The sequence below is a fragment of the Carassius auratus genome, chromosome 44 (genome assembly GCF_003368295.1).
Source record: "Carassius auratus strain Wakin chromosome 44, ASM336829v1, whole genome shotgun sequence".
Taxonomy (NCBI): domain Eukaryota; kingdom Metazoa; phylum Chordata; class Actinopteri; order Cypriniformes; family Cyprinidae; genus Carassius; species Carassius auratus.
Genome location: NC_039286.1, coordinates 6,154,830 through 6,169,518, shown reverse-complemented (window position 1 = coordinate 6,169,518; position 14,689 = coordinate 6,154,830). Strand labels below are relative to the sequence as shown.

The following is a 14,689-nucleotide window of genomic DNA, read 5'->3' as shown; positions in this document are numbered from 1 at the left end:
CCGGGGATTTGCCCGATTAGAATGCAATTAAAGCAATAAAATTGGCCAGATAAAAAAAAAAAAAAAACTACATCTGCTGCACTGAAATCCCTAATATCCACATAACACACAAATCCAATGTATATCACACAACAGATACAATATGACATGAGAAAAAAAGCATGCAGTGCTTTGAGGTGAGTGATCTGTTTGTGTGCATGTCAACACTAATGAATAAGCTGTTTATACTGAGAAGCTAATAATGCTGAAGTTAATTATTAAAGACCAAGAGAAAAGAGCTGATGCAAGATAGATCGCGTGAAACAGAGGTAAAGAGAATGAGAGAGAGAAAGAAAAAAGAGAGACTTCCCCTTATTGATTTTAGCCGTACTTATCAGTCATCAATAATTCTCTCATTAGCTCCGAGTGTCTGTCATTTCCCTTACTCTACATAGCATCTTGAAGAATAAATGCATGTGTGCTTGTTTTGTTTTTCTGTAAACAAGCATTAGTATGCAGTTTTACTTTCAAAATGTGCACGCTTTTTTAGATTCAACTGCTTTATTACATTTAATGAAGACATCCCATTAGCATATTTACAATGCTAAAAGTAATGCTAGAGCAATATGAAAATGCAGACAGTGGCCTAAAAAGAAAAATACAAGATCATACCAAAGGACGAACGTAATAATGTGGCTCATTTAAATACTTGAATCTAATTGGTCAACTGCAGCATTCTACGGTCAAATCTTTGTTTAATGTCCTATGGACTATGTAATTAAAACTATGTATTTGCCTAAGGTAATGTTAGTTTTCTATTAAGACTTGTAATAAAGTAATTAAAGTCAACTGACATCTATCATTGATGAACTTGAGTATTTATTCAGTTATTTAATAACACACAGAAAAGCTGGTCATTATGGCAAAATAAACTGAAATCCAAGACTTATCATGTAGGCCTAATCTAATCTAATGAAATATATATATATATATATATATATATATATACATATATTTTTTTTTTTTTTTTTTTTTTTGGTGAAAGATCTGTAAAATGCATTTAAAAAAGGTCAAAGGTGTTAAGATGACCTGAGTAGCTCTCGCTTACCCAAATCAGGTAAGCGAAACTGCTCAACAAACAAGTACAAAAATCAACTCTACATTAGATTGAAAGACAGTAAATATATAGGCTTATGAAGAAACCCACATGGACGTGAGTTCTGACGGAGACGTACGCAGTTATTTTTGGTGTCAGGTACCACAAACTCTCTTTCCAGCACTTTAAACAGTAAAAAAAAAAAAAACAGTTAATGCTTTAAGCGCTTTTTACAACACCGAAATGTTTAATTAGTGGCAAAGTTACATTAAACTACATTTGTGGATATGAGAACATTTTCTCAGGCAAAGCGAGACGGTGGAGCTTAAACCACCTCATCGAGCGTGTAGATCGCAGAGCCTTTATTGTGTGTAAATAAAAACCCCATGCGAACCTCTTGAACCTCTAGAACTGCTGACAGTAATAAAGACTCTAAATGACGAAATCAGTTCTTTATTCAGCCCTCCCAGACGCATACACAAATACACTTGTCCTTTTTGCAATCTATCAGCTAGCCTCCTGAGCTGATCAATAACTTTCTTTTTGACTGTAAAAAGACCAGCATTGATCACAAACATACAATAGGGATTCGAAAGCGACTGTCTCTCTAAACGCCTGTGCTGGCAGGACATTAAAGAGATCTCGAGAGGACATTCTAGGAACCGTTCTTATGGTGTTTCCAATACCAGAAACACTGCTGTAAAAACATTAGGTAAACCTCGATAAAATCAGAGGATGTCAATGATTCATTTAGTTTACGATCAAAGCTAAATTTGTCCATATTGGATAATCAGGCCAGTAAATGCATACAGAACTCATGCCACCTAAACTCCTTAAACTTGATGAGCCAGTTTAGTTTTTCTCATGCTGTACTGAACATCTACAGAAATCACCTATAAAAAAATAACAATTCTGTCATAATTGACCTGCCCTCATGTTGTTGCAAAACAATATAACTTACTTTCTTCTGTGGAACACAAAATAATATATTCTGAAGATGTTGTTATGTAATGAAAGTCAACGGGGTCCAAAACAACAACACTGTATAGATCAAGCAAATGAACAAAAAACTAACATGAACACATATGAAGTTTTTTAGGATTGTGAGTTAAAAAAAAGGTCAATAAGTCAATAAGACTATAAATAAAAAAATAATTACTATCCTTATTACTACTACCAAATAATATAAAACAAAATAAGAAATATGTAATATTGTAATAAAATGTATGTAATATTTATTGTAATGAATAATTTATTTTAGAATACAACTTTAAAATTACAATAATAATAATATTTATGACTTTAAATATGAGTATTGCATTTAAACTGCAGAGAGGCCATAAATCTTCTGTTTTGTTGAGACACAGACAGTGACTCTGATTACAAGTTTGGGAAGATTATCGGCGCAATCGCGTGCTTAATGCACGTCTTAAGTGACTTTGCAATTTGATAATCTCACTAAGCCATAATCGCATTTTCAGTTTTGTTTCAATACAGCCCTACTGACACTATGGTGTTTCACAGAAGAAAGAAAGTCATACATGCTATGAGTGAGTAAATGATGGCAAAGATTTCTCTTTTGGGTGAACTATGCCTTTAAGAAACTTTTTTTGGTTTTTGATGCAGTGGGGAAAGTTCATACTAGTGTGACTGGAACAAACATATTTACTAGCTTCATGTGGCTAAACCTATAATTACAACCAAAAGGAGATACTTTCTCAGACAAATGAAAACACCAAGAAAACTTAATACACTTCTTTTTACATATATAAAGACATACACACATGAGAAATTCACACAGATCAATCAAATGCAAGATTCTGCAGATTGCAGATCTGCAGATTCTCAGATGGGGCAGATTCTGGATCATAGCACTAATATATGAAAATAAAATTGTAAACTTTATATTCTAATCTCTGCGGACATATGCGGATAAAATTTTGGCAGAGATGTCCTTGGGTTATCCTGTGGGTGGCGTGCTAATGATTGACAAGCTCGGAGAACAGCATAAAATGCTGTATTATAATTGCCTTAATATAGCATTTATCACCTCCAAATGTTTATTTAGAAAGTTGTGAAGCAATTCGTGTGAGGAAAGACGATTGTATGTCTATTCTCAGAATAATAATAAAACAAACACAATATAACCATATAAAGGCAACATATATGAGCATTTTTAAAGTAAAGGATGCTCAACAGAGCATTTTAAAGTAAAGGATTTATACTTTGTTAATTTGATCCACTACTCAAAGTATAAAAAAAAAAGATATGCCAACTAGTTACTGCCTTAGAACGCGCTGCAGTTCCCGTTTTCACCACAGATTTACATCGCACAATTGTGGGGCGCTGTTGAGCTTGGGGGGGGGGGTTAGACACCGTCTGCCCCGCTTAGTATCATGTATACATGCCTGCTAAAGCCATGCACGGGATTTTACTATATACTGCTTACTTTACGACTTAAATCTGAAAAAATATTTGTTGCAGAATGCTGAACACATTTACAACTTATTATTGTTTCAGTTTATATAGAGGTTTATGTTGGCTATGAATATTCTGGTGGGGCTCTGCCCAAGCTGGCCATATAGACGAAACGTGCCTGCCTTCACACGTTCACAAGAGAGTCTTGCACAAATTATCTTCATCATTCATGTGAAGCAGGACTTTAATCACCGCCATCGTCACCCTCCTCCTCGCCACACAACCGCATGGTCCCTCGGAGTGTGGACAACAAGTGAAGAATGATCTGGAATCAATGATCTCCCAGGCCAAGAGCCATCATACATCGGCTCCTAAGGATGCTGATTAGCGGCCCTTCACACATGCACACATGTTCATCGAATAGCACCATCATCAGCATTTCCAAATTTTCCATAATTGAGGACTTAAAAGCTGCTTAACAACACTTATCTTGTGGATGATTGGTACACATTTACACACACACTTTTGTGACCCACAGTGATTGTTTAAAGTGGGAGAGGGGGGTTTGAATGACAGTTCCTCGACAGGGGGCACACGTGCATACCAGATGACATCGGAAAATGATGGACAGCTTTTCATTCACTTCTTAGTGCAGCAATCATATACACATCACACTGTGCAGACATTAAAAAATCAGGTCTTAAAACTTTAATTTAAAGTCTTAAAATTGCTTTCTATCATAATATCTGATAATTCTTTCCTGTTCAGACTCAACATTATAAAACCACACGCACACACACTGCTATAAAAGTCCTGGTTAGACAGCTGCTATGGGTCTGTTTCCATCTGGAGTCCAGGACAGACACCATCCACCCCCTTCACACACGTCTCACAGTCCCTGGCCTTCCCAGCGAGTATCTTGTTATGCTAATTCCTCTGTCACTCACCTATCTATCAGGCAGTCTCTTCCTCCCCCTCCTGCTCCGGCCGACAGAGGGCAGAGATATTAATGAGCATGCTCACAGCATCCAAAAACAGCACGGGGAAAGCTGATCTACATTAGGACATATCTGAGGATCCACCTCTCCATGAGTAATCTTGTTTCTGGTCAATCTAAAGTCCACATTTTCTATTGTTAAGGGGCATCTGCTGTCCCATCAAGTTATCCTACAGTTTTGAGTGAGTAATGTTAATGCTATCAGGTAACAACGTAACAGACTTAATTAACACTGTAGCTATGAAACATGAAAACTCAGATTCACACACATTATTATTTTCTTTTTTTTTCTTTTTTTTACATAAAAATGATATAGGGGACGGCATGCCATTTATGCTGAAACACACATAATACACCTATATATGGTTGGAAAATCCATTCCATTATAAACACATTTGAAATAATAATAATAATAATAATAAATATATAAATATATATATTTATTTATTTATTTAGGCACAGACCCCTCCACCCCCCTAAATAATTAAAGTTTAAAATGTTTTGGTAATTAATTATAGAAAAATTTATTAAGAGAGTTCAGAGTGCCATCTGAAATCTTCTAAAATCCAATTCTTTTTTTTCTCAGGCTCCTATTATAATGTGCAGTCATTTCACTTTAAAGGCAGTGAAAATAACTATTCATTGCAATTAAAGTAAAATACTGAACCTACACATAAGAGCCTGAGAAAAAAAAAAAGCAGCTAATTTTAAAAGAACATTACAGATGGCAATTTTTCAGGCTTTTACATCTGACCTCTTCAAATAAATTTTGGAAGACCCTATAAAAACAACAACGATAATAATAATAATAATAATAATAATAATAATAATAATATTTTAAATATTCAAATGTTCCATATATATAATGCAAAAATAATAAATATAAAATACTAATCATATGAAATAATACATGTAGAAATCACACAGACACTGATTTTATTACACATATTATATAAATCAGTTTATGAATTATTCTTTGCATGGATTGGCAATGCATTTCTGAACATTTTGTCCATTGTTATAAATATTTTTGTTATTAAAAGTAAAATTCAAATTAAAAAAATTACAGCCCTTTTCATTATTATATATGCCACAGTAATAATTTGGAAAATTAATATGCATTACATTTTCAGTATATTACAACAAACTTTTAGGCATGAGACAACATAGCTATGAAAATTGATTAACATTTAAAAGTCAAAACAGGTCTGACTAAAGCACTCATTTAATAATGCAATCTAAATATTATTTTTCAAGTCTGTTTGGTCATGTGAGGGACTTGACATTAACACGTCACTTTAAACTTCTAATGCATTTTGAAAGGACCATCTGAAAGCCTGAGATTGTCATTTTCTCCTTTATTAGCACTGATCTACTTATGGGCCTGATGGGTGAAGGCAGGGTGAAAGCTGTTCCATCGAGACGGCTCATGTATGCAGGCTGTTAGATCAGTGATAATAAATGAGAAGAGAGAAGAAAAGAAGATCATTTCACACATTCAGAAGAGGCCTAAAATTAGGTCAAGGAAAACAAAGGGGAGATTAAATGTAAAACGCAAATATGGCAAGTGACCACGTTAAAATAAATATACATTACGAGTTACGTACTTTAGTAAATACCGCGCTGACTTGAGGTTAAGACTCCGTGAGAGCAATGCACCAAAACACAAACAAAACCAGACTTAACCCAGTCCCACCACACACAAAACTGTGACAAACGCTCTCTTGCACAGAAAGCCGAAGTTTTCCCACCGTGAGCTTCATAGTGAGAGTCAGCGACAGTGTGGCCGCAATCTCAGCGAAAACCGAGGAATGTGAGTAATTACTGTTAACTAGCCAAGCACTTGTTAGATGCAGCAATGGCCACACACCCCACGTTTCAGAGCATGTGACGTTAGCCGGGTTTGTTGTGGGTCCAACTCTGCAACAGCAGACAGTGAGGTTTGTGCCTTTGAGTTTATTACAAATCTATGCAAAAAAGACAAAAAGAACGAAAAAGAGAGAGAGGCCGAGAGTTTGTTTGTCATTTTACGACTGTATTATTTGAGAAACACAGTCTGATGTGCCAAACCTTAGTGACGCACAGAGAGAGGAACATAAAACCAAGAGTATAAAATTATATCAAAAGAAAATCAGCATTAAAAAATACAACATGATCTCATTCACACACACATGCAAATTTTCATTTCCACAAAAGAGACTTTACATGAGAGGCTAGGAGATGGGAGATCACTGGGAACAGACACAAAGGCGTCATGATGGCTGGAGTGCCACCTTCTGGGCACTCTGCTTATTTAAGTAACAGTGCTGCTGTATTTTGTAACATGGTCTGATAAATGCTCCCCACAGACCTGATAAACATTTGGAGGCTGATTATTTGGGCTATGAGAAATTATCTCTTGCCCCGCACTAATGATAAATATAAACCTTCTCTTAATGTTCAGGTCATAATCTATTGTTTATGTGTACAACGCTTGGATTCAGGGAATCTTGAGTGCTTCGTTCTATTTTAGTGTTGTATTTTTTAAATTATATTACTTTATGTGGTGTATAATATAACTGACTTTGGATTTTTTTGCCAAATGAATAGGCCTAGGAGGGACAGATAATTTTTTTTTTTAAATAAATACAACAACAACAGTAATAATAATTAAAAAGTTTTAAAGCGATAATTCACCCCAAAATTTAATGTGTTTTCATTTGTATATATTTCTGTGGAAAATAAAAAGAGAAATCTTAATGTAGTGATTGGGTTTGTCTATGCAATTACAATAAGCAGGCAATAAAAAAAGATACAAAATTATTAAATGACTTAAATTTTGGCCATTTGGAATATAGTGCACTTATTTTTGTCACCTTTGAGCTTTTTAGTCCCAATTTGCTTTCATTATATTAAAAAGACTGGACAGATGATTAAATAAATCATATGAGGGTTCAGAGTTTGCCTGACTGAATAATGACAATAAAAATATATTTTATTCTTTTTGGATGAATTATTTCTTTAATCTTTTGCATTACGTTTTTGGGCACAAAAATATAAGTTTTTTTTACAAGTCTCCAAGTCATAAATTTGGCTTCTGTTCAAAAGGAAAGAAGGATATAATCTGACGAAAATGGTAAATCACCACCGCTAAGATGTTAAGGAAGGGTTAAATCTCAATCTAGTCCAAAGGCTTAAGCACATACACCCATTCACTTTTTTATAGCTTAGTCCACACACAGGCTCTTTAAAATCTTGTCTGCACTACAGACGCCAATCGGTAAACATACATCCAACAAAACTTTAATGCCTGAGGAGTTTCCCTACTCACACAACTTGTGCATCTTAAAAATGTGCTTGTCCAGGACAGTTTCTCGGCTCTTTATGGCCTTTTATCTACATGAAAGGCCCTGGCACTGGGAAAGCCAACATTAAAGCTCCATCAAAGTGAAAGCTACTGACAGCGCTGTCCTCCATAACGGCTCAGGCCATTAAAGGCCCTGTCACAGAGCCTTCCCAGAGAATCTGCATAATATAACGGGAGCGTGTTTGTGTTTCTGGAAAATTGTAGGTTTCTTTGTCTCAGTTAACTCTACAGAAAGAAATATTCTGCTACACTGACACCAAGGTAAAAAAAAATCATTAATGTGCATTAAAAAGGACTATAATTGCCTTATAAATGATAACTTAAAAAAAAAAAAATTAAAGAAAATACAAAATTAAAACTTCCTGAGTTTGTGTTGCAATATATAACTTATCTGTAACAGAGCATCAGCCATAGGAACAAGCATCTATGGGTACAAGAAATTAAAATGATAAAATAATAAAAAAGGTGACTGAGACATCAAGAACTCAATAAAAGCCTTAGTGAGAACACAGTTCTATCATTAAACAACACTTAACAATGTAATTGCATCTCCACTAGGGCTGCACGATGTGTCCTTTAAGCATCGATATTGCGATGTACGGATTCACCATAGTCACATCGCAGGATGTCTGATGTAGGCTGTCGTAGTTGATCCGTTATTCATTAACTGTATGGGCCAGGTGCTCCCCGGCCCTTGACGAATGTGATCCGGGGATTAATTGCACATCTTAACCATCATAGAGTGAAAGTTTATCATTTGCATGTGTTTTTAAGTCCTGTCAGTTTAACAGGGCAGAGAGAGAGAGAGAGACAGAGAGAGAGAGAGGCTTAACAAAATCTTTATTAGACTATTTGTCCTTTTACCTCAATACAATTTTCTTACAAAAAATTCCATGTCATAAATCACATTTCTATTTCTACACATTTAAAACCAACATTTCATTTTCTCCAATTTGGCAAAGGACTTCCCCTACTGACCACGTTTCAGAAAACATTACAATGAGAGTGAGAGAGAGCGTGAGAGAAAGAGTGAGAGAAAGAGAGAGAGAGAGCGAGAGAGAGCGAGAAAGCGAGAGAGAGAGAGTGAGTGAGCGAGCCCCGGCCGCACACTCACCGTCTTCAAACAACACGAGCGCTGTCTTGCTCTCTCCCTCGCGCATATTCATCAATTGACACAATGGTGTCGATGTTTAAATCATTTAAAACGAGAACGTAAGTGTGCTCACCCCATTTTTGTTTGTAAGAAAAATTTTGATTAAATTTCATATCCCAATATATATCGCAGAAAAATAAAATATTGCACTATCATGCAGCCCTAATCTCCACAGTGAGCACTTACAAGAAATTTAAACAATGTGAATTGTCAATTAAACTGAGCGAATATATTGTCAATGGTAATAAGAGGTTGTTTTCAGGTTGGTCATACCTCCTGACACCGGAGCATCCATGAACACTGCACCCATCTTCTCAGCAGTAACAGCCATCTCTTTGGACACTTCAGGGTCGATGGTGCTGGAGTCAATCAGAAGGGTGCCTTTTTTTACCTTCCTTAAGAAAAGGGCAAAATCACAGAACAGAACATCATAACAAGAAGCCCAGAAATATTTTAATCAGCCTAACCGGTTGTGAAATCCAAATGATACATATTATATGTTTAATAATTACTACTTAAAGATAATTTTTAAAAATTATGAAAAGGATGCATTGGGATCAGCATTTATAGATATTCTAAACTCTACTGGGGTTAGACAACACATGTCAGGACCTACTCATTGTCATTCTTTAGATTAAATCCTATCCCATGGAATTGATGTCAATGGCATTGAAATTCTGCAGCAGAACATTGATATCTCAGATCATTATCTAGTCTCATGTATACTCCATACAGCTAAAGCTGCAAACCTCTTGTTACAAATATGGTAGTACTCTCTCTTTTCTAGCACTTTAGACACTGTTACTCCTTTAGGTGTAAAGAAGCTTAAGAAAAACAGTCCAACACTGTGTAAAGAGAGCAGCCTAGAAAATGGAGAGCAGCTGGAAGAAACAAAACTAGAGGTATTTCATATCGCTTGGAGCAAAAGTACTTCGATGGCATTTTGATTTTATCTGATTAAGAATCATTCTTAATAGCGAAGCTGCTTTGATTACAGCCATTACTGGAGAAACCGCTAGTTCTACCCATAGACAGTAAAAGAAATGGACACAGCGACCCCATTGGAACTCAAATGAGACAAGTGAAGCCCATTTTTAGCATTTTTTAGCACTTCCGTTTCTGACACGCAGACTCAAACGAAGCTTGACGACGTCAGCAACCTGTCTGACAGATGTAGATCTTCAAGTAGCTGTGCGTGCAAACTGCCATCGTTAATCTTGCAGAGACTGTGAGCTTGAGCGGGGAGTTCTTTGTCGTGAGTGAGCAGAAGTAAGTATTCTGATTAATTATTTTGTATAGTATTTTAAAATGTAATGCCAGTACGCCATATTAAGTTAATTGCCTGCAAGCTTCTCCTCCTGTCTGTACGGTAATGCGACAGAGAGACGAGTGGTTATGACGCAATCGTTAGCCTATTTTTTACAAAAAACTGTTTATACGGGGCCATAATGTTACATAGAAGGTAATGGAGCCCTTTATACATTGTCGTGTATCTTTAGAAATAAATAATGGACAAACAGAGTCTTTAAACGCCTCAAATGTAAAGTTATTCGCTGTCAAAGTGACGCCAAAATGAATGGGAGTCAATGGGAATGCTAACGCAAGTGAAGTTCTGCTAAAAGATGGCAGCCCCCACCCGACTTCAACTTCCGGTCGAGTTCCTTGCCCCCTGGTTCTACCGCTCTCATAGCACCCCCTGCTGGCAGACAATCAGTTTGCATTCAAGTCCGTCTCCAGTAATATGTTTTTTTTTTCTGCAGTAACTCTGAGCACTTTTCATTATTTTTTTATTTTTTTGTTTTCTGTTGTTTCAACCAGTAAAAATAATCAGCTTACACTACCAGGCAAAAGTTTTTGGACAGAAAGATTTTTTTTTTTTGTATAATGTTTTTCTTTTTTTAAGAATTCTTCTGCTCACCAAGCCTTAATTAATTTGATCCAAAGTACAGCAAAAACAGTTTAATTTTGAAATAGTTTTACTAATTAAAATAATGGCTTTATTTTAAAATGTAGTTTATTCCTGAGATCAAAACTGCATTTTCAGCATCATTACTCCAGTCTTCAGTGTCACATGATCCAGAAATGATTCTAATATGCTGATTTGGTGATTATCAATATTTAAAAGAGTTGAGTACATTTTTTTTCAGGATTATTTGATTAATATAAAGATCCAAAGATTTGCATTTATCTGGAATAAAAAAGCTTTTGTAACATTATAAATTATTCCATTCAAAAGCTTTGAGTCAGCATGATTTCTTTCTTTTTTTATGGAAATAAATTACAGATATTTTTATTTAGCAAGGATGCTCAAAATTGTATTGATCAAAATGACGATAAAGACATTTATAATGTTACAATTCCTATTTCAGATAAATGCTGTACTTCTGAATTGTCTATTCATCAAAGAAACCTGAAAAAAAAAAATCTACATTTCAACAAATTATTTTTGAGCAGCAAATGTTACTGTTCTTGCTGTATTTTGGATCAAATAAATACATGCTTGGTAAGCAGAAGAGAATAAAAAAAAAAACATTAAAAATATACTGTACAAAAACTTTTGACTGATAGTGTATATTAGCCTATAGTTTGAAGTTAAAGATATTAATATTAATTAGGTGAGACTGAGATGATTATTTGACAGTGATTTCACATTTATTGTTTGTATGAAGGCTAAATACAAAATGCTGAACATTAACTTATTTGTGCTGTTTTTTTCTAAAATATTATATGGTCATAGACTTGGCAAATTAATTTTTATGCACAGACATCTATTGTGGGCATTCTTGGCAGTTTTTACAAGGCTTTTTTAATAATGTTCATATCGATATCGGAAATATATCATATCGACTGAAATATATTGTGATATAAATTTTGCCATATCGTCCAGCCCTAGTTGGTATATTATTATATCAGTTAATGAAACTGGTTTTATGTACTACAATTAAATTTAAAAACCATAAGAAGTTTCTTCCATATTTTTTACAGTAATACTGTGGCAACCACAGCTGCCAGTTTTTTTTTACTGTAAATTTAACTGATTTTTTTAATTTATTTTTTATACAGTGTAGAACATCAAAATCAACTGAAGGTAGAAGATCCTTTTTCTATTTAGCACCCAAACTCTGGAACAATCTATCTAGCATTGTTCAGGAGGAAGACACACTCTATCAGTTTAAAAGTAGATTAAAGACCCATATTTTTAACCTGGTATAAGTTAAATATATAATATATTTATTATAATATGTAATAAATATAATATAAACAACACACATAACAGATCCCCTGTGAAGACCTTGTCTGCCATCAGGTCCAAGACTACAAGAACCAGACGAGTCCTCTGCTCAATCTGACTTGTGTTGCAGCCTGGAATTGTGCCCGAGTGGGCAGTTAGCTTTTTTTTTAACATTAACAATAGATTTGTCATTATATAATAAACAAATATATTGAGTAAATATTTACATTTTTAATGAAATTTTGGAAAGAAGCCACTTATGATCACCAAGTTGCCATTTTATTTACAGAAATACCGTAAAAACAGTAATATTGTGAAATATTATATCAATTTAATAAACAATTTTTAATTTTATCTTAAAATGTAATTTATTCATGTGTTGGGAAAGCTGAATTCTCAGCATTTTCCAGTCTTCAATGTCACATGATCCTTCAGAAATCATTTTAATATGCTGAATTGGTGCTAAATAACCATTTCTTCTTATTATCCCTATTGAAAACAGTACTGCTTAACATTTTTATAGAATAATAGATGTCATACATGTTTTGTAGTCTTTGAAAAATAATCTCACTTTTTGACCAATTGACCAATGTGTCATAGCTGAATAAAAGTATATGATCAATCAATCAAAAAAATTAAATAAATAAAATGACCCAAACTTTTTGAACTGCAGCATATATTATATAGCAGCTGTAGATATCTGTATCAGCATCAGTCATAAAAAGCCTACATAACTCTTACTCCAAAACTTTCACATGGGTTCTACAGACCAGACTGTCCCAGAATTAAGGTAGATTTAAAAGAATTACTAGATTAAGCCTAGACTTGTACTAATCATACAGTCAGTGGAAACTCTTTAATCTTGGACTATTTTTAATCATTATAAATAATCTAGACAAACGTTACGCCGATTTATATATCCAATTTAAACAAATCATGGTAATGTAGAACAACAGTTTCTCCAATGTTTTAAAATTCAGTCAGTATTGAATTAAACACCATTGAGAGTTTAAAGTAAAAAGACTTACTTAAGTATGCCATTGGGTCCTGTGTAAACCTCAATGACGTTGGGGCTGGACGGTAGCATGGTGATGATGCGGTCAGCTTTATCAGCCACTTCAGCAGGGCAATCCAGGATCTGGGAGGACAACCAAGGGCAATTATTTCCACAGGCTCATACACAGAACCGTAAAGTGTACACAAAGGAAAGAAGGTGACTGATTTTGCTTTGAGCACATTGTTTGAGAAATAGATATTTAATACCTGCGCTCCTGAGTCCTGAAACTCCTTGCAAGACTCTGGGAAGACATCTGTAGCAATGACAGGATATCCATGCTTCAGTAAATTTCTAGCCATAGGTGTCCCCATGTTACCCAGTCCAATAAAACCCACTGGGGTCTTGGAAGCCATTGATCTGCAGGATACTGAAAAACCACACACAGAAAGAAATAAAAAATTATAGTAAAATAAAATCCTCGTTATAGAAACAGAAAGCTATTATAGTCAGAGAGTGCAACAAAACTGGCAGTACAATTTTTTTTTTGGCTTTCATGTCTATAAAACCGTAATTATGTAAGGGAGAAGTGAAATATGTGAGCTTTCAGGTGCAAATCTGTAAAAATCAATGTTGGTTTAACATCAAATTCATGGAATAACACACTGCACACTATTAAGAAGTCTTTGCAAGACTTTGTAACCCTCAATATAATTTTTTTCATAAACACTTTCATGTCCATACACATCCAGATGTTTAGAGGAAAACTCTGATGTACACACAATAAACATTATTTGCCTAAAACGACTACTTGAGGTCTTTAATTTGACAACACATTTTTTTTTTAGCTTAAAGTTTGCGATTTAAAAAAAAAAAAAAACTTTGAACTACAGTGAAACCTGTTAGCTCCTAAACCCCAGCTGCATTGCACAACTTACATTTCTGATCCTCAAAAAGTAAACAGCGACTTGCTCATTGTGCACAATATCTGTTCATATGCTTTGACATATATGTCCAAGTATATTTAATGTGTTAACATATTTTGCAGACTGACAAAAAAAAAAAAAAAAAGCAAAAACAACATTTCCAAACTGCTCTTGGCAATAACATTAGCGGCGCTTTAACCTCTTTGGTCTGTCAGTGGATAATTAATAAGGAAACAACATACCCAAAGTGAGCTCCACATGCTTATTGTTTCTTTTAAAAAAAATTCGACACCCTCTGAACAAAGCGGCCATGCTTATTTCTCTTGACCTCGGTGCCTCAATACAGTACGAGTCAGGAACTCAGGGGGCGGGTCCTATGATTGACAGCACCATTCCTCCAATCACTGATAAGGATTTGCGTACCGTCAGTGAGATATCATGCAATTACTGCTGTGATTTCTTTGAATGGAATTAAGGTGATACTTCTTAAAAGATTAAAGAATGGCTAGACGTTGTAGGCGTTGAGTGAACTTATGACCATGTTGTCC

The 14,689-nt window shown here is 34.8% G+C and overlaps 1 protein-coding gene across 1 annotated transcript in view; it reads right to left on the bottom strand.

Annotated features, from left to right (window-relative positions):
• The window catches only part of LOC113062272 (3-hydroxyisobutyrate dehydrogenase, mitochondrial-like), a 28,038-nt gene extending 13,541 nt beyond the window's left edge, over window positions 1–14,497 (bottom strand). Inside the window, exons 1-4 of the mRNA XM_026232006.1 lie at window positions 14,384–14,497; window positions 13,485–13,645; window positions 13,250–13,359; window positions 9,263–9,384 (exon numbers count right to left, since the gene is read on the bottom strand). Coding sequence (XP_026087791.1) covers window positions 9,263–9,384; window positions 13,250–13,359; window positions 13,485–13,645; window positions 14,384–14,453 — 463 coding nt within the window. The 5' untranslated portion in view covers window positions 14,454–14,497. The remainder of the gene's footprint in view (window positions 1–9,262; window positions 9,385–13,249; window positions 13,360–13,484; window positions 13,646–14,383) is intronic.
• Between the last annotated feature and the right edge of the window lie 192 nt (window positions 14,498–14,689).